Source organism: Copadichromis virginalis, linkage group LG2, assembly GCF_057382275.1.
Source record: "Copadichromis virginalis isolate Kocher_CV1m ecotype Utaka linkage group LG2, C_Virginalis_male_GT1.1, whole genome shotgun sequence".
Taxonomy (NCBI): Eukaryota; Metazoa; Chordata; class Actinopteri; order Cichliformes; family Cichlidae; genus Copadichromis; species Copadichromis virginalis.
In genome coordinates this window covers 14,584,546-14,610,833 of record NC_140619.1, presented here as the reverse complement: position 1 = coordinate 14,610,833, position 26,288 = coordinate 14,584,546, and the positions used below count along the sequence as shown (strand labels likewise).

Genomic DNA, 26,288 nt, shown 5'->3' with positions numbered 1-26,288 from the left:
TGGAGCTGATCGCAGCCATAGAAACAGCAATTCGTAACAACAATATTGCAGAAGTGGAAGCAGAGCAACTACGGACGAAGGTTTCGGCCTGTCTCAGCAATGTAAAGCCCCCAGCATCCAACATCACCATGGAGGAGAGGATGGCACTCACATCACTTAGTGATGACAACAACATTATCATCCTTCCGGCAGACAAGGGTAGGTGCACAGTACTGCTAAACCAGAAAGACTATTATGAGAAAATTTTGTCACAACTCAGTGACGAAAATACTTATGAGCCCCTGAAACAAGACCAAGTAAGTGGTTACAGGAAGAGGGTGATAGACTGTCTGAAGCAGTTAGAACAAGACAAGGCTATTGACCGGACCTCGTACCACAGGCTATACCCAGGGGAATCTACACCAAGTCCGTATGGTTTACCAAAAATACATAAACAGGGTGCACCTTTAAGACCAATTGTCTGGATGATCAACTCTGTCACCTATAACATCTCCAAGTTTCTGGCTTCGATCCTCAACCCGCTGGTGGGCAGCTCTGAACACCACATCCAGAACACCCTGGATTTTGTTGAGAAGGTGAGAGATGTCATTATGGAGGCAGATGGAACCATTGATCAATGGTCATGAGAATTTGCATAATTAAGATTAAGGAACTGACCTCCCAGCCCATTGTTCCTTCAGTGGGCTGGTTTCAGTCATTATGCAAATGTACTGTTTATAAGATTGGGGAAACCTGCAGTCAGCTGAGACTGAAGAAGTCACTTGGATGAGTGATGAAACGTTTCTCCCACAAAACGCTACGTCCAGATGAACAGAATCAACTTTTTGGAGATTTACTTCCCTGGATGATTGAGAATGCATCAAGACGTCTTGTTCTCCTCTTCCTTGAGTTCCCGTTGTTCCCTGGTCAGTCTCTCTGTGCCAGTCACTCATGTCTCCATGCCTGTTCACCTCTGTTTCTGTGCCAAGCCCATGTGTCTTAGTCCCGGTGTTTATATTAGTTACTTCCTGTTTTGTTTTGATAGTCCCTCACCTCATGTGCATTATTTTCAGTTTTGCTTCCTCTGTCTTGTTGTCCCTGGTTTGTTCCTGCCTTGTTTCCTGCCTTGCTGTGCATTTACTGTGTCTGTCTCCCTCTTGTCTTTGTCACGCCATCCCTCGCACCTTTCTAGCTGAGCTCCCAGCTCTGAGGTCCCACTGGATGCGTTTTCACTTGTTTAGTGTTAAATGTTTAGATCTGCTCCACTCCTGAGTTCACCCTCAGCATTTGTCAAGCTTGTTTCAAGCAGCAAACACACAGAAAACTTTTTTCTATGATGGTGGAATCAAAGCTTTCATTGATCAGGTTAGTAAACGTGTACGACTTCTACTTGACTCCACAGCGTGTGATGACACAATCTTGTGCTCTCACATTTTGACACACACAGGCTTGTTCTGCTTGTTCCAGCTGTGACGGAGACAAGAACATGCAGATGTTTACACACAGCATAAACTTTTTTATTTCAAATATTCATGTACTGTCACTGAGTGTTTCTGTGGTGTGCACAGTGCGGTGTGGGTCACAGACTTCGCCATCACTCAGTTTTGGCTGGAGCTCAGGTTTGTGCTCAGCTGCTGCGTGTCGATGCTGTATTGCTCCAAAGTGATAAAAAAGCAAATATTGCAGCTTCTAGAAATAATCAGCGCCCAGCCTGACTGTGGTTTGTCCGCTGAACTCCAAACTTGGTATTTCTGTGACCTTTGTGTGTCCTCATAAGTCTGACTGAGGCTGCTCTGCTGCTGTATCACAGCTGTATTCTGTGGACATTTTATTTCTGCCTCCTCTGCTGTGATCCTCCCTCATTACCTACTTGCGGCAACTGGCATTTCACAGCCATCGGTAATTTGGAGTGAGAGTGTGGTCTGCATGTGCAGTGGCATTAAAAAAGGTCAATAGGGCCTTTTCTATCTGAATCCCTAAAATAGTCGTGGAGAAAGGTTGCAGATTGATTATTTAAGTGTGGATGTGGAGGTCTGACACAGCTCCCCGGTGTGTCCAGCTCCACTGTCAATCCCGGTATTGTATGAAAGCTGAAATACACACAAAGAGCCAACAGTGGGCACAAAAGCACAAAGACACACAGTGCAGTTAAATGTCGTGACCGCGGGCCTCCAATTCACTCCCCTTGTTTATTTTCTACATTTTAATTAATCATTTATTTGAGAATATCAGAGCTGATTTCTGGAAACAAGCAAACCCGCATGCCGCCAAATGTTCCTTCACATGCGTATCTTCTCGGATGGAAATGTAAAAATAGGAAAACAGCTTTAAGACAATTTCCTGCTACTCCGAAGATACACGTGTCTGAGAGCAATGAAGTTTTCAATAAAAAAAGTATGATGCTTTGCTTTAAGACCTCGCTATAGATTTCCTCTCCTTGGCCCACAGCAACCTGAGAAACCTCATTTTGCTGTGCAGACAAAAATAAAATGACTGTAAAATTCAGCACAAATGAAATCATCTAAAAACGCAAGAATAATTTAAATCCACTTTAGTATTGATTTCTATGGACTGACTTCACCAGGGAGTCTCCATGAATAACACATTTCACATGAATCAATGTAGATAAATATATAATAACAGTCCTGGATGTCATGGATGATTACAGCAGGCTCAGACCAGCTGCTCTTATTGCCTCTCATTGAGGCTTTGATGGTCATTGGGCTGGATGATCTCTGAACACTGTGTTACTTTCATGAGTTATGTGACTGACAGAGCTAGGGGTGTAATCACATTACATTTTCCAGTGATGAATTCAGAAACCACACTACAGTTACAATTATGTTGTCACTCACGTTACAAAGGTTCTTCAGTTACGTGTCTGAACGTCAGGTGGGCAGCTGCTGCAATCAGCTGATTTCAGCTCACGATTGACAGCGCTGAGGTTACAATTTTTTATAGCATTAAGGACAAATTTGAGATGTGAAGTGCGAACTTTGTCCAGGACAGAAACATCTGTGCTGACCGCATGCTAATGCTAAGCTAACCAAGAACCCCGAGTGTATGCAGACCCCAGCCCAGCAGCCAGAGCCTGAACTTCAGCAGGTAACAGAGGCAGAGCTGAGCAGTCAGCCTCATTTCTACCTGTGCAGGTTTTCTACAGCAGAATCACCATGACGACATCTCTGAAGTCTTTTTGGATGATTTCATATTTGCTTTTAGTTCATTGGGAAAATCAGGTAGCATCAGGTCATTTTATGGAGTAATAAAAAGTAATGTAAGAAATTACTTTCTCTTTGATTACTTAAGTACTATCCTACATTGCTTTTAAGTAAAAGTAAATTGTGTGTAATAGATTACTTTTACATTGGTCATGAACATGACCAACTTGCTTTCAGACTGGATCATTCACAAACCACTGACAGCAAAACTTTCCAGTAATATTATAAGACTGAGATCTGTTTAATGTGTTAATGTGATGACATCTTTGATCAGATTCTGTGAAAGCAGAATTCATGATGATAGAGACTGTTCTCTATCCTGTTGTTTAAAATGATTTGATTCAGCTCTGAGTGTTTTTGTGCCTTTTACTCGTAGCATCGTCCTCGAGGTGTTTCTGCTATTTTTAGTCTTCATTCACTTCTTTTCAGCTCAGCAGATGAATAAGAAGCTTTCTTGTGCAGCTGCTCTCTTCTTTTCTCTTCTTTTCTTCTCCAGCTCCCTTCAAATATATATTTTTGTAAAATTGGTGAAACACTTGATGTCTAATATTCTTTTTGTTGCACCCCTCCAACCCGCACACACACAGCTTCTGTTTGAACTTGAGTGTTTTCAGAATCTCAGCTTTATTTGGTTCTTCCAGCAGCCATGGTGACCTCTGACCTGTTTCAGGCTGACGGAAGAAGAATCCAGCTGCTGTTCAAATGTCTCCGTTCACTCAAGATGTTTGGACAAGTTAAGCTCAAATATAAATGACTAGATAATGGCTGAATTCCATTTCGCTTGGATCCGGGTGACTCCAGTCAAGCTGTCATGGATTACTGCCACAGCCAGTGAACAGTGGGCAACTCTAGTTTTATTCCAGCTTCTCTGTAATCCATGTTATTAGCCACACCTGTGCTTTTCTTTCTGGTGGCCTTCTGGAAACAGGTGCTGTGTCTCAGTTCAAGCACTTCCACGTAAGAACTTCCTGCGTATAAAGACGGGTGTAGTCGTCTGTCAGTTAGCGCTTTACCCCACACTGGGAGTTTTCTGGAAGGATCTTGTTTGTGGAGAGGATGGAGTGATACAGTGATCAGACACTAGCTTGAAGCTGGAACCACAGACTGTACCGCTAAGCAAAATCATGGATATCTCCCAGTTTATTCAAACAAAATCCCAAAACCGGAGCTCAGATTTCTTGGACGGTCTGTTAGTACAGTGACATCACAGCAGCCCCGTTATTGGTCACATGATGTCATTAAAATATTCCGAAGGGCTCCAACAGCACAAACATGGTCCAGAGGTCCAGCTCAGGACGAGCTCTGAGAGAGTCTGAATAAAATCATCAAGGACGGCTGAGATGTGTGCAGGACCAGGAGGACCAGCCTTCAACAAACAGCTGCTGCATATTCGTCCACAGCGGACTAATGACCCTGAAGGCTCGAGGACTCTGGATGGACCTAATTATACACTGGCTGGGATATGAAGCTCTCTTCCTCCCTCCACATTTAGTGTAAGACTGTGGCAAAGATGACGGGTCCAGAGGTGTGATTTGAGAGCCAACTTTATTCACACAGTGCGACTACAGCTCTCAGCTGCAGGCCGCACATACTCCTTGCCACCACACACCCCAACAACCCTGAATGTCTTAACTCGGTGGGCGTGATTGCGGATGACCACGCCCCACCACAGAGACATCCTCGTAGCTCATAGCTGTTATGTTAAAGTAGTGATTTCTGATGTGATGATATAACGATTTATAATCAGACTCGATGCTTAAATGTTTAAATGCTTAAACAGTGAACTGTGCACATTAACCTTGTAATTCTGTGAATAACAGTTCAGGATTCGGTTTGTGTCTGTAACATCTAATGAACAGTCATTCCAGCCAATAAAAATGATCCTTGGGGCCTGTATCCTCGCCACTAAAGCAATAACCCAGCATCACGGCTAGAGCTTACATCATTAAGAGGAGAGGAAGCAGGGCAGGCGCTCAGATGAAGACAGCTAGGAGCTGACCGTGCCTCCTCATCGCTGGATTCAACTCTCAGCTTATTCAGACCCTTCAGATGGAGAGCCAGTCCAGATGGCCTGTACAGGTGTGCCTGGAATCTAAAGGGGGTTATGTACAATGAGCCTGATTATCTGTGAGGTCAAGAAGCTTGTGCAGCTTCTACATGGCTGTCGGTCATGTCTGGACAAATGAACGATAATGAGTGAGCGACCCAGAACATGAAATACCTTTAGCAAAGCAGAAAAAAATAACAAGACGTGTATTTCTATGAAGGTTTGGCCGAGTCGCCCCATAAAAACGATTCGCTGGAGGCAAACATACACTCTGCCTGTCTGTGTGTCATAAACACGTGAAAAATTAAATGTTAATAATTTTAAAGCTGAAAGGAGAAATGAAAAGTAATTTTTTCACAGATGGAAGATAAAACATCTCTGCATCTTTCATCTGTCTTTCATCACTTCATCATATTTTCTACGTATGAATGTAGCAAAAAACAAAGGGGAAAAATGATACGTTAAGATGGAGACATTTGCGTTTCTTTCATGGACATTCTGTTGTGTTCCTGCTGTGTTTATGCTTCCTTCCACACATGCAGTCAGCAGACGCTTCTATCACAGATTTATAATTCATAACTTCTCTGGTCTGACATCTGACATCTTTTTAGGTGCAACAGAAGATCTTCCCTCTCTGTAGTGGTTTTCCGTCTGCTGCTAGCTCACTTCTCCCCACACGATGTGATGGTTGTTTGAGCTGCAGGAGCACTGACTCTCCCCCCCAGCCTGGTTTCTTTCTACTAGACTCACGATTAGCACTGAGCTCAGCCCGGGTCAAAGTTCTTCCTGTGAAATCCAACTTGCTCCACAGGTTTCTGCACAGTGGAACATGCTTTTGCCTCTGTACAGCATCTCAGCGAGCCGTGGGAGCGATTCAGGTTACAAGTTTCTGTTCAGCATTCTTTTATTGAAAGCAGAGCCAGAACCAGAGCACCCCTCCCCCCTGCAGAACCAGAGCCCCTAGTCCTGTGAAAAACTATGTCCATCGCTGCGCTGCCATGGGAATTAGGAGGGAAAGGAGCAGCTGCTAATCAAAATTAGCTGATCATCAGCAGTGAACACGTCTATAAAAGCTGAGGTTAGGTATCGTGGACGTCGCAACACATTCAGCCCATCCTCAGACAGTGCAAAGACAAAAACCCAGGAGCACAACCTCAGATCTGTAGCTGTCAGTTAGCAGGTTAAAGTTCATGACAGCACAGCAGGAGAAGTCCAGTCCTGAAGCTACGCTGTGAAGAGGAGCGGACCAAAACTCCTGCACAGTGATAAGAGAGACTGATGACGTCTCGCAGGAACCATCACTGTGAGTTACTGCGGCTGAAGGAGGACCTAAAGCTGTTGGATCACAGGCTTTTTCCATTTTCTGATTCCTCCTGTAACGAACCACCTCTGCTGTTTCTACAGAGCAGCACACTGGCTCACATTAGCATTCCCAGAACATCAAATACTGAAGTTTAGTCAGGAAACTCTGCCCGAGTGCCCCCCCCCCCCCCCCCCCCCACCGGGTGATCACATAGTGAGGATAGTTCACAGTGATTAATGCAACTCAAGCCAAAGCAACTGAAAAACCAAAAGCAAGCCTCCAGGTTAACTTTTATGCATTTCCAAAAAAGGCTAACCCTCAGAGTCCAGAACAACATGTGACACCCTGAGACCAGAGAGCATCGGCGTGCTTTGCCCAAACTTGGACCTACTGGACAGGATTACTGCTTTTATAAGAACCTGCAGACTGTGCCCCACCACGGCTTCAACATGAGCTCAGCTGTACTTTACAACATTCCCTATCAGGTGTATATATTCATGCTCACTATAAATGAGGACCCTCTGGTTCAGCTCCACAGTTTCTCCTTCAGTTTCCGTGCCATGGTTATTCTACACATTCACATTGTCGATAAATGTTTTTCTGACACACTTGATTTCTACCTCGAAAGGAGTGTGCCTCCAAGACAACGGGGCACAGCTGACCCGTCGGTTCATGAAGAGGTTTGTTGTTGGGGCTAAAGTGTGCTAGCAGACGCTACGTTACATGTTTTACAGAATAACACTTCATATGAAGTAAAACTGCATATGAAGAATTTCTGCTTTCCAGTTGTTGTAACGGAACCAGTGCTCACATTTGTTTCTGCTGTCCTCTGTCCATGTGTCTGTTTGTGGGATGTTACCTACACAGTATCAGAGGAACATTTAATCTGGGCACCATATGGAGCTCCAGCCTCTCTCTGCCTGACAGATAGAAAACTGCTGCACTTTCACACTGTGACATCCGTCAGGTTTTCAGCGCAACAGGCAGACACACGACAACCTGTGATTATTGCTCTACGGTTTACAAACTGCTCTGAAGCAGCTGCCTCTTCTTACAGTAATGACATGTTTATTAAAGCTCACCAGCCTTTCTCATTAATTATCACATTACCTGTAACTCTTAATCAAAATGACGGTATGTTTTCACACGTGTGGACGGTTGTGTCACGTATGCGATTTGTAGCGTGTGCACTTCAGTGGGGTGGCTGTAGCTCAGGAGGTAGAGCAGGTCACCTACTGATCGGAAGCTTGGTGGTTCGATCCCTGGCTCCTCCAGTCTGCATGTCAAGTATCCTTGGGCAAGATACTAACCCCAACTTGCTCTCCGATGCATCCATCAGAGTATGAATGTGTGTGAATGTACTTAGAAAGCACTACGTATAGATAAAGTGCTTGTGAGATTGGGTGAATGAGGCATGTTGTATAGAGCGCTTTGAGTACTCCGGGAGAGTAGAAAAGCGCTATATAAGAGTCAGTCCATTTACCATCTAGCTACTGTTAGGAAAACACAGACTCGGCTGGCCGCGTGTGGAACAGCAGGAACTTTATAATCGAGAAGCTGAACAGACTGATGCACTTTGTCACTCACATTAAAAGCAGGAAGTGTGTGTGCAGCTAATTAGCAGGTAGGGGAGGAAAATGCAGGGCACAGTAGATTTGATCATACACAGGGGACGGGGCACTCGAGGGTAACGAGGGGCGATTGCCTTGCTATGAATTGGTAATTGAAGCTGTGCCAGGATGCAGAGACAGCTGTACATACACAGGAATACAAAACTCCCGAAGCCAGATAATTTAATAAAGAAACCATTTCCTCCTTTGTTGTTTGTGGCTCTGCATTAAAAATACATGCACACACATGTGAGAGACGGAGCTCACTGGTGTGAAACAGATAAATAACGGTCAGAGTCATTAAACATTTATTCTGCATTCAGCCTGCAGGCCTCAGACAGGTCACCGAGTCCTGCCTGTTTTCTGATTATGGACACATCATTAGTGAATGATGCACAGCACAGCGCTCGTCAGCATCCAGCACCGGCCCGCAGGGCCACACAGCAACTTGTAATGAGGATTGCTCCACGTGAAATCATTCAAATCCAAACAGTCCAGCCTCGGCCCGCTCACAACCAGCTGAATCTTTGTACAATAACCTAATGAAGACATGTAAAATGTTCCTTTCATACTGTGAATATTTTCACAGGAGTGGGTCGCAGTTCAAGTTACTTTACCAGCCTTCTCATAACTTTGTCATGTATGGCATTTTCAGAGCTGAAAAACACATTTAGGCTGTGTTTGCCACTGAAACCGGTTTTATATCTTTTCCCAGAGTCCGTGTGAAGATTAACTGTGCTTTGTCTCAGCAGCTCTGCTTTCACCCACATCTCACTGCTTAGCTGTGATTGCTACAGACTCATTTCAATAGTGCTGCTGCTCACACTTGTACACAGATAGCATCTGATTACTTTCAAACGTCATTAGATTAGATCAAAGTTCGAGTGAAGCCAAATACATATTCCACAAACTCTGACTTTCAGAGCTCTTTCAGGTGGAGGAGGCTGTGCAGCTTAATTTGTTCCCTCAGGATCACTTTGGTGGGATTTAAAACTGTGTTTGAAAAGTTAGGAAGAAATGCTGATGTTCACTCCAGCTGTCTGCAAAATCCTAAACAACATGATACAAGCAACTTTAATAAAAGACAAGAAAACACAAGCTAGGAATATTTGACTTAAAGGTTAAAACATGTCTTCACCCTGAAATTAAAGAAGAGCTGCTTTTGTCTGTGAAAGCAGAGAAAAACCGTCAAAATATTTCTCACGCCCTCTCTCTCTTTCGCACATGCGCACATGCGCACACACACACACACACACACACACACACACACACACACACACACACACACACACACACACACACACACCTCAGTCTCCTGCAGGATGACGAATAATTAAGAACAGAAAACGAGCCCCTCCATCAGAGGTGTGGGAATTGATAGCCTCGAGCCAGCCAATCAAAGCCAATGGTTTGATGTGGCCTGCAGCCAATCGTTATATTCAGTATATGTGCACACATGCACGAGAGACCCCGACCAATGAGAATGAGAGTGGTGCAGGTTAAGTGGTAGATTCCAGCAGATCAGACACGCACACACACACACAGAGGACAGACAGTCAGACGGTCTCACCTGTCCAGGGCGATGCAGCACAGGTGTAGTATCGACGCGGTGGTGAGCAGAACGTCCAGAGAAGTCCTCACCAAACAGAAGGTCTCGCCGTAGATCCAGTGCTGGTGGACCAGCTCAATGGCGCCGAACGGCATCACCAGCACCGACACGAGCAAGTCGGCAAACGCCAGCGACACGATGAAGTAGTTGGTCTTGATTTTCCTGAAGAAAGAGAGGCGGGATCAGGAGGATGTCCATGCGTTGTCAGAGTTGCACGCACTGACTGAGAGCACTTACTCTCTGACTGAGGTCATAACCATTGGAGCCTGTCAGGTTTAAGAATGTGAAGTATGTATTTTAGAGAGCACAGTGCTTCCATCTGCGTCCTTAGACCCGAGCTGGAAGCAGCATTTTACCCAGCGACCACTAGTCCCTGTAGTCAGGGTCCACACCTATCTGGCTCCTCCCACAGCATGGCTATTTAAAACTCTAAGGTCTTTAAAGATGAATAAATGTCTAAAACTAAAGCTCTTCTCCTGCAGCACACCCTCTCAGAATACTCTGATCAGAGTCAGCATGCATGTTTGACCTGTCAGACATGCATGCTGTCCTGGGGAGGTCAGGGAGGACTGTGACTGGCCAATAGCTCACAGGTGAGAAGCGGGACAGTGTGTCATGGTTTGTTTTTGGTTTTAAGAAGGATTTGTGTCTGTGCTGTGACCTTACATTCATGTTATGGGTTTGGTGCCTCAGGTTTGGCTGATTAAAGGTTTGTTGGTTCCCGTTCGCGTGTGTGAGTCTGTCCTCTTACACTGCTCCTGTTACTCCCCCCCCATCCTTTGTTGCGTCCCTTTGACTGAGTTTGCATGTGTGCTTTTCACACAGTGGTGCACGATCAGCTGCTCCTTTTCAGTGTGTGTGTTTCTTACGTTTTATACAACTAATTCATTCACCCAATCACACAAGCACTTTTTTCTGACCTAAGTGCTAAGTAGTCTACCATTCATACACATTCACACTCTGATGGATGCATCGGAGAGCAACATGGGGTCTTGCCCAAGGATATTTGGCATGCAGACTGGAGCAGCCTAGGATCGAACCACTGACCTTCTGGTTAGTGGCTGACCTCAAATAGAGAAATGTGGGTGTGGCTTCAGCACGAGTCTGCTAATGTGGGATGAGCCTGATTTAGTAACGAGCATGTGGCGGCATCTGTTATCACCATCACAAACCTGATGGTGATTTTGTGTGTTTTAGCACATGTTAACACATGTCGCACTCTGCAGCATCACACACACAAACAAAAACCACTTATTCTCTCTTATGTTTTGGATTATCTGCTGGAGTTTGAGTCTCTTGGTTATACTTTAGTCCAGTTAATGTCTACTTTCTGTTAGCTTTCTGCTTCAGGTGATTTGGTTTATTTAGTGTTTTGTGTTTCCTGTGTGCAGTGTCGCCCCGTGTAGGTGTTCTCGTCTTCTGTTACTTCCTGTTTTATTTTGTCACAGCTGGGTTAAATTTTCGGACACGTGCTGAGCATGCCCGAACCTTTGGAGCTGCACAGCACACCTCCCAGTTCACCCTCCGTCTGAAACATGCTGCTTTAGCTCCTCCCCCTCTAAGACAACTGTAGGTGGGATGAATGAGATGACCTCATTAGAAATAGCCACTCTCTATGACATCACACTGATCCAGGTGTTAAAAAACTGCCATAAATCATCTATTTTATCCGACGATGGGCCATCATATTCATCATTTCTAACATTCTAAATGATGGAGCATTCACCCCCCCCCCCCCCTCCCCAAATCAGCTTTACTTCCATCTTCTTAAGTACATTCTATGGATTTCACTCTGCAGGTTTTAAACTGTGCTTCACTGCTCACACACCTTGGACAGACAGACGCACACACACACACTTACTGCAGTTTGACAAAACAAAGAAATCCTGAGACGAGGTGATAGCTTGCCACTCTCAGTCAGCTGTAAAATCCTGGACTTGTGTGTGCAACAAATCAATTTCAGCTATTGATTAGTGGCATCACAGTTTGTCTGTGATGCCACTAATAACCTGATGGACAAAAAGGCAGCTGCACAGCAGTCAGTCAGTAATTCACTCAAAGGCAGAAAACACCACCACTAACAGCTCTGCAGACAAAAAGTCGGTCAGTCAGCCGCCTCGTCTCTGCGCTGTCAATGTCCGCGTCTATAAATAACCTCAGTACGAGGGAAAGGCCGCGAAGGCTTTCCATCCATCCACTGCTCTGGAACAGGCCGGTACACCTCTGCCTGCAGTAAATCCTGCACACACACGCACACACGGAGCTGTGTTGGCTATAATTCAGAGCAGTTTAGAAGCATTAAGAAGCCCTGAGGTGGAGGAGGAGGCACTGTGTTTAGTCAGGATGACAGACTGTGTTTAGCTGAAAGTCCTTTGAATAAATAAACTTTATTAGCAGGGACTGTGTGACGAGGACGTCCAACATGTAAGATCTAAGAAAAGATGATTCAAACAGAAAGGTCAGAGAGGAGAAGCAAACATGCAGGAATCATTTCAGATGCTCTCATATTCATCACGTTTCTGTCCTGTCCAGTCAAACTATTTCTGGCTGGGTCACCTCCTGATGGCGAAGCCACGTAAACTAAACGACCATCTGCATTTATAACAAATGCCGATAAAAAGCACAAAGCTTGTAATCTTGTTTTGCAGAATAGAGCCGGAGGCCTCGACGGCGTCTGCAACAACACAATCACAAAGACAAGCTTTAATGGGAATGATAAACCCTACAGTTCAATTAAATCCCCATAACTGGATTTTTATTTCATTACTGCCTTTCTGAGGAATTTCTGAGAGGTGCAGTCTGGAATAATAATAAAGGAATTTAAACTTTAATGTTTTTTTTAAAAAAACAGCACAAAACCCTGAAATCAGCAATTACACCGAATTAATCCTTGGAGGATACACAGTTATTTATTTCATTCATTTAAATCAGAAAAAATCATTTCAAACTCAATTAAGTCAGCCAAATATTTTATGACTACAACTAAAAACACGACTCCAAATAGCACTTTAATGAAGTGCAGGGATAATTTAACGACAATCTCAAAGGCAGAAATAAAACAATGGAAAGAATGAATGAATCGTTTGGAAAGGTCTTTTCTTTCATGTTCTTTTTCACTTAAACTATTTTATTTGATGAATTTAGTTCTTACTTTTGTAAATGATGTAAATAAACTTTGATGTTAAAAGACAAAATCAGAAATGTGGAAGCAAAGTTTCTGCTGCGACCCGTTTATAACAGCGAGCACTCGCAGAGCTGCTCAGTGTCTATAAACACACACACTGTGTTGCAGCGTGTGTGTGTGTTCACACACTCGACATGACACACAGAGAGAAACAAAAGGTGGTAACAGTGATTTTGTTTGTGTGATGTTTCATGATGAGTGCTTTACCACCCTCTGAATCACCCTCTGCTGGTGTTTACTGTGTGTGTGTGTGTGTGTGTGTACTGTACATTAGGTAAACATGTAAAATGCCTCTAAGCTGTTGAGCTCCCTCACACAGACCTGGCTGCTGTGGAAAAACCCGACCTCTGCCTCGATGATTTACTGGTTACGAGAATAAAGCGCTCAGGTTATTTCAAACCACAGATGAAAGATTATGAGAGAAACAGAGACTTACTCAGCAGTTTTTATTATTTATAAATTATTCTGATTGTGACATATTGAGCTGCTAATGTTATCTTATATTATATTATCACCAAATGGCTGTGTTCCTCATTAATTTGTTCCTCGCAAATTAATGAGGAGCACCAGGTTTACAAACCTGGTGCTCTCGAGAGCACCAGGTTTACTTGTTGTTCCTAGAGTATTTAAAAGTAGAATGGGAGGCAGAGGGTTCAGTTTTCAGGCCCCTCTTCTGTGGAAGCAGCTTCCAGTTTGGATTCAAGAGACAGATACTATCTCTACTTTTAAGATTCAAACCTTCATATAGTTAGGGCTGGATCAGGTGACCATGAATCGGGGGTTCCCATTAATTTAGTAACTGGGATTATAAATTTGGAAAAGCTGGTCCCAGACTGAGTGAGAGCGACTCTGCAGTGAGGGATGAGGAAGACGTTTACAAAGGCACATGAAAAGCAGCTTCAGGAGGAATGGGCATTATGCTGTAATCTGAGTTTCTCTGACTACAACAAGACTACAAACAGACGGGTGATAGTCATCCATGAGCTGCTGGAACCGTTTTTTATTCATTCACATGGATTCTCTGAAAAACATCTCCTTAAAATAATGATTTCCACCATAAAAATAGGGGTGGGCGATATAAACGATATACGATAGCAACTATATAAATTTGGCCAATGATAGAGATTTTGACTATACCGCTCTACCGCGATAGCGCATGTTGAAGCGGCTACAACCATTATCATCTACAAATTATGCCGGGCGACAGTCATAGCAAAGAGATGAAGCACTTTTGAAATATGGGGAAAGCCAAAAACTGCGCTTCCTCCACTTCCGTAGCATTGATTCATTAATGTTGAATTCTCTCGCAGCTGCTCTATTCCCATGTTGTTGCAGCATATTAATAACTAACCTCGTATTGTGGATGAATAATCTCAGTTGTTCTCCTGACTGAAGTTTGGCCCGTGTATAGCATCCTGCTATGCGATTGCATTTGTCCCTAACCACCACAATCCCTCACGTTAACTTTTATCGAGTGGAAAAATCGTTGGCGTTCATCCTCCAGCTTCACTGTGCTAATGTTATGCTAACACAGCTGCGTCGCTAGCAATCACGTCACGTAGCACAACATTATATACCAGGTAGTCCAACTTCAGGAACCCTGCAAACGTCACTGCTGTTTAGTTTTCTGTCTTCATTTATGTTGGAAGTGATAGCAGAGCTGTACGTTTTAATTCGTTTCAAAAATCTCTCAGTCGGAACATGGTATGTCATGTTTAGGTGGAAACTAGCGAGCTAACTTCCTGTTAACTTGTAACTCCGTTAAATTTAATAAATTCTGTTTTCATGGATGCATGGATGTTAAACTTAATTGTTACACCTGGTAAAGGACCAACGCTGATGATTTCATTAAATATGAAAGAATTTAGACCGTTTTTAACTCTTAGTGTTCGTTTGACTTTGGGACCTGAAGTGGACGGAGTTTTGGACCCACATTACTCCGCGAAGCTTCTCACTACAGCAGCCGTAATGCTCTGACAATCCATCAAGCAGTGCGGCTTACCAAAGTTGTACTAAAACATTTTTTAACAGATTTCTGCACGCCAAAATCTGTTCGAGGTCAGTAAGCAATTCATACATAAGGAACACTCTCGATTTTTGTGAAAATGTTATACAGAAGAAAAGAATATATCGCGATATTTATATCGTTACCGCACGTGCTTCAAATTATACCGCGATATGGATTTTAGGCCATATCGCCCAGCCCTACATAAAAATTAATTCATTAATTAATAATCTACTCATCATTGTTTAACTGAGTTGAGATCTGATGACTGCTGTATGATTCACTTTCACTTTAAACTCTTTTAAACTCCCATCAGGACAGAAATATTTGAACGTAAGCTACTGTTCGTCTGTCTCACAGTGACTCTCTTCTCTCGCTGTCAGGTGTCAGCCTCCAGGTCTGAAAAACGAAGCCAACGCGTACCTGCCAAAACACACAGCCCCCGATTCTATTGACAGGTGGAGGCGACACAGGCGGCTGGAGTTCCTGAACTGGACCTCTGGGCCAGGTTTGCGCTGTTGGAGCCTTTTGAGGCACTTTTAATAACATCATGTGACCAATACCATGGCTGCTGTGAGGTCACTGTACTAACATTATTGTCCAAGACTTTTTAGGGCACAGTGAGATTCAATGATTTTATCTGGATGTTACTGAGCTCAGCATCCTCCAAATATGATCAGTTCTGGCTCCAAAAAGCCAACATGACTGATTAATGTTAGGCTGCAGAAAATAATGGGAGATGTGACACTGTCCATCTTTTGTTTACAGTTTTTGGTTTGCATAAGCACTTGTCCCACATATAAACCCAAAACCACACAAATCACACACCAACTGTATGTGAGCCTTTACAGACCGACAGGCACGACCACCGTCACAGTGACTGATCTCACCACTGGTAATCTAACAGCTGTTCCTACCTGGGATACTCATGATTCCTGTAAATGATGTGCAAAGAGTTCCTATTTACTTTATCGCCCACGTTCACCAGAGGGACGTCCCCACTGAGCATTTCCCAGTGGACAAAAGAACAAAGACATAAATGTTCTCACCTCAGCAACGTAAGACATCACAGCAGACATGCCGTCACTCACTGACTTCAACATGCCACACACACACACACACACACACACACACACACACACACACATACACACACTACATCCCATGAGTCAAAGGTCATGAGAGGGGCAAAGAAAGAAAGATGAGAGACGTCAGACAGAGAGAGGGACAAAGAGAAGGGCGAGGTGAAGACGGAGGACTGAAGCACTGAGGTGACAGCAGCTCCCACATGACCCTCCATCCTCAGCCTGACCCTCTGACTCCGCCTCTAATTCCTTCACTTTTCATACACCCTTCTCCTTTGCTTCATGAAGATCAGAGCTGCAATGGTGGAAACCACTTTAGAAAATACAGACACACACGAAGAAGCAGTTTCTGCCATGATTCTGTAGATGTTACAGACCGTGGAGGCAAACACAAAGTCCATAAAGGAGAAAATAGCACATACACATCACACACTGAAGAAGGAGAAGGAGTGACAGCAAACATTAATACACACAGAGGGGAGCTGGAGGAAGAAGAGACAGCAGGGAGAACGAGACACAACTGAACCAAATCACAGGATGACACGAGGAAGCAAAACTAAGGCACAAGGAACACTATCAAAATAAAGGAAGTGAGATCACTAAACACAGACGTGAACGTAACACAAACTCATCACATGAGGATGGAACACAGGGAGGGATTCACATCTAAAGCAGCTAAGAAAAAACTGAATCCGCTAAAGATCCAACAATAACCATTACCAGGAATCAAAAAAATATTTAAATAAGAAACAGGCAGTGAAAAAAAAAGTGCTGCTCTGACTGTTGCTGATTTACTCTCATGCACATCAGCCAATTACACAGAAGCGCCCTTAAGAAGAAGGTCGTTCCCACCTGAGTTGTCTGTCCTTGCAGACGGCCACCATGACCAACAGGTTTCCAAAGATGCTCATCAGCATGACCAGAGACAGGAAGCAGATCAGGGCCATCCGCTTTGGCATGCTATCGCTGCAGGGAGATAAAACAACACCATGTCAGTTTAAGTCTAAAAGCCTGCTAGGATTCTGAACTGAGAGGATTCTGTCACATTTCAGGCGCCTTACAGTAAAAGAAGTTAGCCAGGGTGGTCTCTGCCTGCGTAGCTACCCTTGGAAAACACTGCTGTAATGTTTATTGATATTTGCAAAGGTGTCAGAACTCATCAGGCAGGATACAGAGAGGCTGTCAGCTCTCATTTTATGTGAGAGAGAGTTAAAACTGCAGAGTGACCCCTCATGTGGCATTTATTACAGACAATATTACAATCTTTCTTTCATCAGCCTGCACCACGCGGTGGAGCAACAAGAAATCAGCCCTGCTTGCGTCGGCTCATTAAGTTCAGCCTCTGGAGCTAGTCATTAGCTGTAAAAGCTCCATTCAGGTAAAGATGGATTTACCTGTTCTTGTTTGGTGTCTCTGGCTAAGAGGATGTCACTGAAAACATTCAGATGCAAATGAGATTTATTTCCATCTCCAAGGTAGCTTGCTGAACCCGAACAAGCAGCCAGGTGCAGCAGTGATGATATCCTGTGTATTTAAAAGCAGAGGTCTCTTCCTCTGCTGCACTGATTGCTTCCACCTACATAAGCACTCGGAGAGGCTTCAGGATGCATGGATACGTTTCACAACAACAAAAAGAGACTCGGGAGTCACAGCGAGGAACAAACTCCCCTGCAGGTAAAACAGTATGGAGCAGAAGCTGAGAGCCAGAAGCATCTGCACACTCAGAAACAAAGGTGGACACATTTATGCTGTACCTATCTGATCAGTTTGAATCGTCACCAAAGTTCGCAGCAGACATTTTGTCATTTGGGTTTGATAAATGAGCGTGAAAGAAGCACTGAAACCAATGCAGTGCAATCGTCTTCTGTGAAACCATTCATCTGCACAACACTGCTGCAGGTCGAGGGGAGGCGTAAAACGGGCATTTCACAGGTCACGTGACCCTTCTTCAGCTTTAAGTGGTCCCTGTGAGCGCCCCCTGCTCGAATCACGGACACTATGTGTGATCATGTTTCATGGTGATGATTCGACGCTCTTAAAACAAGAATCAGTGACGACGTGGTGCTTCCAGCTAGCTTTAAACAGAACCTCTGAACATGACCTGCTGCCAACCAGGTGATCAGTTCAGCACCAGTTACCATGGTAATCTAGCCAGGTAAAAAGAGAAACCCTTTAAGAAGCAGAAAGCTCACACAGCTCAGTAATACACTAGTCTGGCTTTGTAGCACAGGATAGTCGAATGAAGATCAACAAACCAAAGTGTGAGTGCATCCTATCGAGCAGAAGCAAAATAAAGTCTGCAGCAGCAGGTGACCAATCGGCATGAGCCCCCGCATCCTCAGGACCTTCTATCACTGTGCCATTGAGAGCATCCTCACTGGATGCATCACCACCTGGTATGGCAACAGCACCGCCTACAACTGCAAAGCTCTCCAGCGAGTAGTGCGGTGCTCTGAACGGATAATTGGAGGTGAGCTTCCCTCCCTCCAAGACATCTACAGGAAGCGGTGCCTGAGGAAAGCGGGGAGGATCATCAAGGACTCCATTCACCCCAGCCATAAACTGTTCAGACTGCTTCCATCAGGAAGGAGGTTCTGCAGCATCCGGTCCCGTACCAGCAGACTGAGAGACAGCTTTTTCCATCAGGCCATCAGACTACTGAACACGTCATAGACACCTCAGCTTCACTACTGGAACTTCAACATTATGCACTCCACACTGTATATAAATGCCACTTGTTTTGCACATATTCAACTCTGTATATTTTATATATTTTATTATTATTATTATTATTATTATTTTATTTTATTTTTTTACTATTTAATTTGTAAAAATGTGTATACACACACACACACACACACACACACACACACGTAGGAAAATATTTAGTATACACATCCAGAAATGCATACACTATTATATATTGTACATATATTTATTAGTTTCAGGTTGGCCATTCTTGTATTTTGCTCGTTTGTGTTGTTGTGTTTGCACATCTCTGTTGCTTGTGGGGCTCGCACACAAGAATTTCACTCGCATGTGCTGTGCCAGTGTGCCTGCACATGTGATGTGACAATAAAAAGTGATTTGATTTGATTTGATTTGATTTGATTTGAGAAACCTGCACAGGTGTACCAACCGCATGGGATTTTACAAAGAAAGAGATAAAACAGAGAATTCAGTCTGAAAGTAATAAAAACAGCGACACAGAAGGTCTAAAAGCCTCCAGGCCCTTCTAGCTATGTGCAGCCCACAGGACCACACAGGGATCTGATGCTAACGTCCTGGTTAGAGATCCTCAGAGGTCCCGAGTCTGCCCCCGCTGCGTCAAAGCCCTTTTAGTAACAAAGGGGCCTAAATCAAAGTGCTTTCAGTGTTTGGCGGATTCATGCTATTCATGGCAGAGGTGCTCATGTCCTGGCTCCAGCGTCGCTGCTGCACCTCAAAGCTGTGCTCTGATTTTCTATATCAACTTTCATACACAGCCTGTTTGAAAGACCCCATTTCCACCTCCTGGGGTCGAGCTGTGCTGAGCCTGAGACACAAAAAGGTCAAAGCAGGCGAACGATCTTTGTATAATCCACAGAAACCCGGACACAAATCACTTCTCTCCAAAACACAACAAACAGCATTTACTGAGGTTAAACTGTCATCATCAGGAGCATAAACACAAAAACACACTCGCCTGTTTGACAAAGCTCATCTTCCAGCGATAACCGAGACGTCTTTGGTCATAGATACAGAACTGACATGTTGCGTATTCAGTATCCAACATGGGGAATATGATATGATAAATAATACAGGCTAAAACTGCAGGCGTTGCATTTTCGCCCCCGCACGCGTATAACCTCTAGAAAATGTCTCGGGTCCAGCCAGCGTGAGTTATGAATCGAAGCTCCTGGAGCCACTTCTGTGGTTTGAGAGATCTCAGAAAGCGACTCTTTAAACTCACACTTGTTTGACATCGGTAATGCATCACAGCAATCCTTCTGAGGTTTGCTGTCTCTCTCACAGCTCACAGCCTGGCGGGGAGGTGGGAAAACACAATGAACGACAGCGACTGACATGGCTGGGCGGGCAACATCTCCCCACATGAGAAAATGCAAATTTCTACAGGAGAAAGTGACGTTTAGAGATGTTTATCTGTGGCTTTTATGTACTGTCCACATTATCGGTAACATGCAAACATGAGCCTCTGTGCTGAATTCAGAAACCTGTCCACGTCTGCCAAATGATTTCCCTCTCAGCATCCGAGGTTCAAAGGCAAAGTGATAGTGTGCAAATGAGGCTTGTTCTTTGATCCGTGATGCCAGTGCACTAATCAGATCAAACGGGAACGCTGACTTCTCAACAGAAGCATCGTTACCAAGAAATAATCAAGAGGCTTCACAATAATCCTTCACGTCAAGTTTGTCACGTACACCTTTCCCCTAAATGAGACATTGATACGCTCATTATGGCAGTATCACCTGGCTTCTAACATGGCGACAGGTACGAAAGTCGCTGTGCAAATATTGGCTTTGGTGAGAGAGTCTCGGCTCATTTTGCTTTTATAATTAATGGATCAGCTGCAGAAGCTAGAGCAGTGCTGGGCGCACACACTTACTGATCATTAGCTAGAGTCATGTTCACTCGCTACAACTGCTGGTGGTCTGCTCCTTAATGAACAATTAGGCCACACCGTCCGATGAAAAGGATTTTATTTAGGATTTAAACTCCACTGTCAAAACCTTAAACACAAACTTCCACAGCAAACTTTCAGCGAACTGACGCTTTGACACTTAAACTAAGAGGTTCAACATTTCCAAGCACAACACTGTTGTTGTTCATAGTTTTTTTCTAAAGTGGGAGTAAAGTTTGAGTAAATCATATGACGATCCACCTGTCACCAGGTTTACAGCTGTTCTCACACAGAGCTCGCTCCATAAAAAAGGGACGGTGCAGCAATCACATTAGCACATTAGGACACACACCTGACCCATACCTGGGGATACACACACAGCTGAGGACAGCCTGCTCTTGAAGCCATTATTTTAAAAAGTGACAGTGAAGTGCAGCTAATCCAACAGATGGATGAAATATGTGATAACCCTGTGATATTTATACCGTGCTGATAGGAGCATGTCTTGTTCATGTCTTGAACTTGTTCAAGGTCAGCACGGGACCACACTCAATACTGTTTAGTCTCTGAGTCTGAACCCAAGAGGACGTCTGTGTAGGTTCTCAGTGTTCCAGGTCAAGGTAGCATGAAGAAAACTGCACTTCTTCAGGTTTGTCAGGCCCTTTCAGCTCTCATCCAAGTGGCTTCTGCAGTTCTAAAGGCTGATGTCCCGCCTATTTAACCCTAACGCCCAACCCCAATCAGTGTGTGGAGTGGTTGTTCTGTTCTGTCTGATGGAACATTGGTTCTCGCCTGAGCATCTTCGCTGATTTAATAAATGCACAGTTTGGACAAACACGTGTTTTCAGTGGTCACATGATGATGGGGGACATCAAGGTGACAACACCAGTAAGGGTTAAATAGCCATCACTGTCCATCAGTTTTTAGGATGGACGACGTCTTCAGGATGAGAAGCAAGAATGAAGGCCAGCTGCTGGGAGGCAAACACACATCAGGACACCTGCATCTGTGTCTTGTTTGGGACTGTGACTACACACCTGACAGAAGGCTACACCCCAGCATCACACACAGTAACCCGGCTCCTGATCACTCGTCAAAACGCGCTTAATTAAGCTGTGACTTCTTCAGATTGAGTGTAATGTCTCATCCAAGTACGTTATAAGGTAAAGGGTTTGGAAAGAACACAGCCGACGTCCTTTGAAAGCAAATGTGCTTAAAAACAGACGGCAAAGGCAGGAATTTCCTCTGCTGCTCCTCAACGATTCTGCAGACGTACAAAAAGGGCTTTCTGCTGTTGAAGAAGAGAGACTGAGAAAGACAAACAGAGAAGCTGTGGAGCAGTGGGTTTGAAGGATGAAAGACATCAGGTAACGTGAACTTTGACCTGAGTTAAGCTGGGTAATGCTGGGTATGCTAGGTAATCAGCATAGAGCAGCCTCAATTAGGAGCTCAGAGGGGACAGATGAGCGGGGAAATACCTCCATCATCCATGACCGAACATCTGGTTTCTCTTACTCCTCGTGAAGACTAAATGCACATAAATAATGTTTTTGCACATTCTTGGCTCTGAGCTTGATATTCTCAGTTGGTCTGACTCTGGTGAGTGACAGCTGGAGAGCCAAACCTTTGAAATATGAACACACACGTATAAAAAAAATTCTTTTACAGCTATAGGGGATACCATATCATGTGGCTGAACTAAATGAGCTGTCACTGATTGGCTGCATGGAGCTGACTGTTAGTGAGAGCTGGACTGAGCTCTCAGAAGTCTTCACTGAGGTCCTCTCAGAGCTGAAGCTGCCCGACTCTTACTGTGTCAAGCAATGCCACGTGACAGCGTGCACGGGATCTGTCGAGTCAACTGAGGTGGGCCGACAGAACCGGTTCAGAGATTGTTTTGTTAGTTCCACCTGCTCGCAGTCATTTCCCCTCCTCACCACCTGACCGCAGCTGATGCAATCAAATCTGCAGAAATGCCACAGGGTGTGGTGACGCAGCTCGTCTACACAGCATAAAAACACACCAAAACCTTTTTTTCTGTTCTCTGTGCCACACATTTACACAATATTAAATAGAGCATTTACAAAATATTATCAACAAATAAAATGAACAAAGAATCTGAGTGGGGCTGAGTGCACAGTGGTCTCTGAAGTGCAGCAGCCAGGCTTGATGCATCATTTAAATGCTTCTCTAGAAAGTTCATGTTCATCTGAGGACACAGTGTCAGGAAACAAGCTAAATTTATTTCTGGGTGAGACATCCAGCGGGACTCTGAGGTCTCTGTCAGAGAGATGAAAATTAAAGATGGAGGGAGCAGGAAGTCCTGGCCACATCCACGGGGAATTTCAGAGAAGAAGAAGAAGGGAGACGTGAGAACATGTGAATCAGTGATTTAATCTCCAAACTGAACTTCCTCCAGAGACACGGCGCTCTGGCTTTGACAAATTTCCACGATGACGATGCTCGCGGTGCATTAGCGGCTGTGCAAACAATAGACACTGATCATCTGAACCGAGATACCTGAAATGATTATCACTTATTTAGACTTTCAGCTCATTCATTTTCATTACTTTTAGGTTTTCCTCCATGTCAGGATGTGAGATCTTTATTTTAATCAGAGTTCACCAAAATCTACTCAATAACTTTCCTTTAAAAATAAAGAAACTGTTTTTAATGAGTTTTTAAAGAGCTTAATGACTGAGATCTTAGTAGTGACCATCGCTGGCAACAACGGCGGAAATACTCTCAAGAATCGGTCAAGCGGCATTTGCCTCCCTGGTGGGAGCCGTATCTTCATTATTTGCCTCTCCATTGATTTGTTGGTCCTTCGGGCGTCCATGGTACTGATAAAATCTGTCTAAGTTTCAGAAGCCCTGATTCATCGATTGTCCGGTTTTCTTTTTTCAGCTTTCACAGCTATAGGTGAGCATAGAGAAAATAAAACTGTACTACAGCCTTTTTTATTTTATTGGCCGAGAAACGTCCTTAGATTCGAAGACTTTATCAGATGACTTCATCATTGCTTTAGCCATTGCGATTCTTCTTTGGCAATAATGATAATTGTTGATGAATAATCACTGGATAATGATCTCACTGATAATTAAAAATTTATCATTAAAATAAAGTTCTTGACCTCTCATTGTCATCTATGTGGAAGCTGCCATCTTTGTAGTTTTCAGTCGTCAGGATTTTGGTTTCAGACATACATATTCCCATGTTCTGGCTTTCTCGTTAAACAGTGCAAAGTTGCGGCTCAGCCCAAATTTAATCAGGAGTTAGTCCTTTACAGCAGGCTCCTAAAAATAATTCTTCTTTAACATCATCTAAACATACCATGCTCCTCTGAGAGCGCTGTCTCTAAAAGCATATTGTTTCACATTATTTTATTATAACAGTGAGAAAAAGACTCCATTGTCTGCTCTCAAATGCCATTTCAGCCTCACACCCCACCCTGTCCATCCAAACCCGTTTTCTCTGTTCTGCTCATCCAAGCGTGGCCACAAGTTTACGCACACACACAAGAAGAGTGTGTAAACAGCGAGGATGGCCTCCAATTTCCAACCAACAGCTGCCTGTGTGCTGCTCAGTCAGGGTCTGATAGCGGCGATCTCTCCGCTGGACTCGAGATTATTTTCTTTGCTCTGATGGGTCTTTTAAGTGTGGCTGCAGCTGCTGAGGTTTACTTCTGAACGACAGGTTTTGGTTTCTGAGTTGTGAGACCGAAGATTGGGCCTAATTAAGTTCTGTTATCTTTACCTCACCAATGAAACGCGTTTAAAGCATAAAGGAGTGCAGACGAGAAGCAGCAGAAAGGTAGGAAACACAATGTGCTTTCCAAGCGCGGCTGTCAGAGCTGAAAGCGCGGTGAAGTGTTTGTGACAGCTCCGGCAGCCTCAGCTGGGGGCTATTCCCGTATATGCAGACAGACGAACATTGTAAGTGACAGACAGTCAAGTGTGACAGCAAAGAACTTCCTTTATTACATTTTTGTTTTCTTTATAGTCATGAGGGGCTCAAACCGGTTAATTAGGGAAAATTCTGGTTTTATGACACCCCATCGCTTCATATGGCCGCCCTGAGCTTGGTTCATCCTGGAGGTTTCTTCCTGTTTAAAGGGAGTTTTTCCTTCCCGCTGTCGCCAACGTGCTTGCTCATAGGGGGTCATGTGATTGTTAAGTTTTTCTCTTGTATGTATTATTGTAGGGTCTGCCTTACAATATAAAGTGAGATATATAAAGAATGAGATCACAGATACAAGCAGCAGATGTAAGATGAGCACTTTGCTCATTTGGAAGGAGCTCAGAGCTGATACTGGTGTTTTGGACATGACTGGTACTGGCTTGGGAACACCTCAGTGTCCCCTGAGAAGAAGTGAAGTAAGTGGCCAGAGGATGGATATACAGATGGGTGGAAGTATGTATTGACAGATGGATGGGTGAATGTTAGACACGTTAGAAGGACAACCTTGGTCTTATACAAATCTGTGGTTGGTTTAGGATTGTAAAGACCAAAGCACCTGTTTTAATGAACGAGAAGCCAGAAACTCCAGCATGTTCCACTGATGAGCATCTCGCAGTTTGTCAATAACACTTGTCATTTACATAATTTCATCACTGCTGTTCCTGAGAATCCATGTTGCTCTGTGCTGGAGCCTCACAAATGGATGGAGACCTTCATATTGTTGATGTTTTATCAGATTTTAAGCTCATTTTGCATTTATTTCAGCCCACTTATTTCAACTGCTGAGACTGGTGTGTGTTTCTGCTACAAATAAAAAAAAAAAAAAACACCAGTCTGTCGCAGGGCCCAGAATGAAAGCACTAATATATATTTATAATAATCAGTTTCTATTGTCTGTGATCAGAAACCTGAAGCACTGAAATAAAAGAAGCGCGGTGACGACCTGACTGCACCTGACATTTACAGCGATGCATCATCAGGATATTTCTGGCTGTGATGATGGGTGATAGCGGCACAGAGTTCAGTGGATTGTTTGCACAGATAAATTAAGCTCCTCCAAGCTTTCTGAGTGTCGCTAACATCGTGATTGGAAATGTCAAGTAACTCTGTCAAGTGTTTCAGCTGCAGAGCTGCAGAGCAGAGAAATACATTGTTTCAGTCATCACAGTTTGCTACACAGAATTTCAGTTTCAGAAAATCGAAAAGGTTTGAAGGTGTCTGACTGAATACTGTTTATAATCAGACCCAGTGGAGAACTTTGAGATAAATTTTCCTCACAAAACAGATAAAAACCACGAAAAACAGGAACAATTTAAGATTCCACAGGAGAAAAAAACACCACCTGAATCAGACGAACTGCAGAACACACAAGAGAAGCAAACACCATCATGATCACTGCAATCATTCAGACACACACACACACACACACACACACACACACACACACACAGGTTTATTTGTCTCGATCATGCAGAAACACCCTTCCTTAAAAATCCTCCTCGTGTGTGTTCACACATCTATTCACATCTTTCCCAACGGCGCACCTTTAATCAGCACAATGGCAGTCGTCCACTTCAACACTGTTTTTAAAGCTAGACCGAATTTACACTGAAAATCCCTCCAGTTCATTTAAAAGGGAGTAGGGCTACAAATGAAAGGTCATT

At 43.9% G+C, this 26,288-nt stretch overlaps 1 protein-coding gene across 3 annotated transcripts in view; it reads right to left on the bottom strand.

Moving 5' to 3' along the window:
- htr4 (5-hydroxytryptamine receptor 4) overlaps nucleotides 1-26,288 on the bottom strand; it is a 166,750-nt gene that overhangs the window by 55,311 nt on the left and 85,151 nt on the right. For all 3 annotated transcript variants that reach the window (XM_085471884.1, XM_085471875.1, XM_085471894.1), the window contains exons 3-4: nucleotides 16,896-17,009; nucleotides 9,731-9,931 (exon numbers count right to left, since the gene is read on the bottom strand). In XM_085471884.1, the coding sequence (XP_085328010.1) occupies nucleotides 9,731-9,931; nucleotides 16,896-17,009 (315 nt within the window). The remainder of the gene's footprint in view (nucleotides 1-9,730; nucleotides 9,932-16,895; nucleotides 17,010-26,288) is intronic.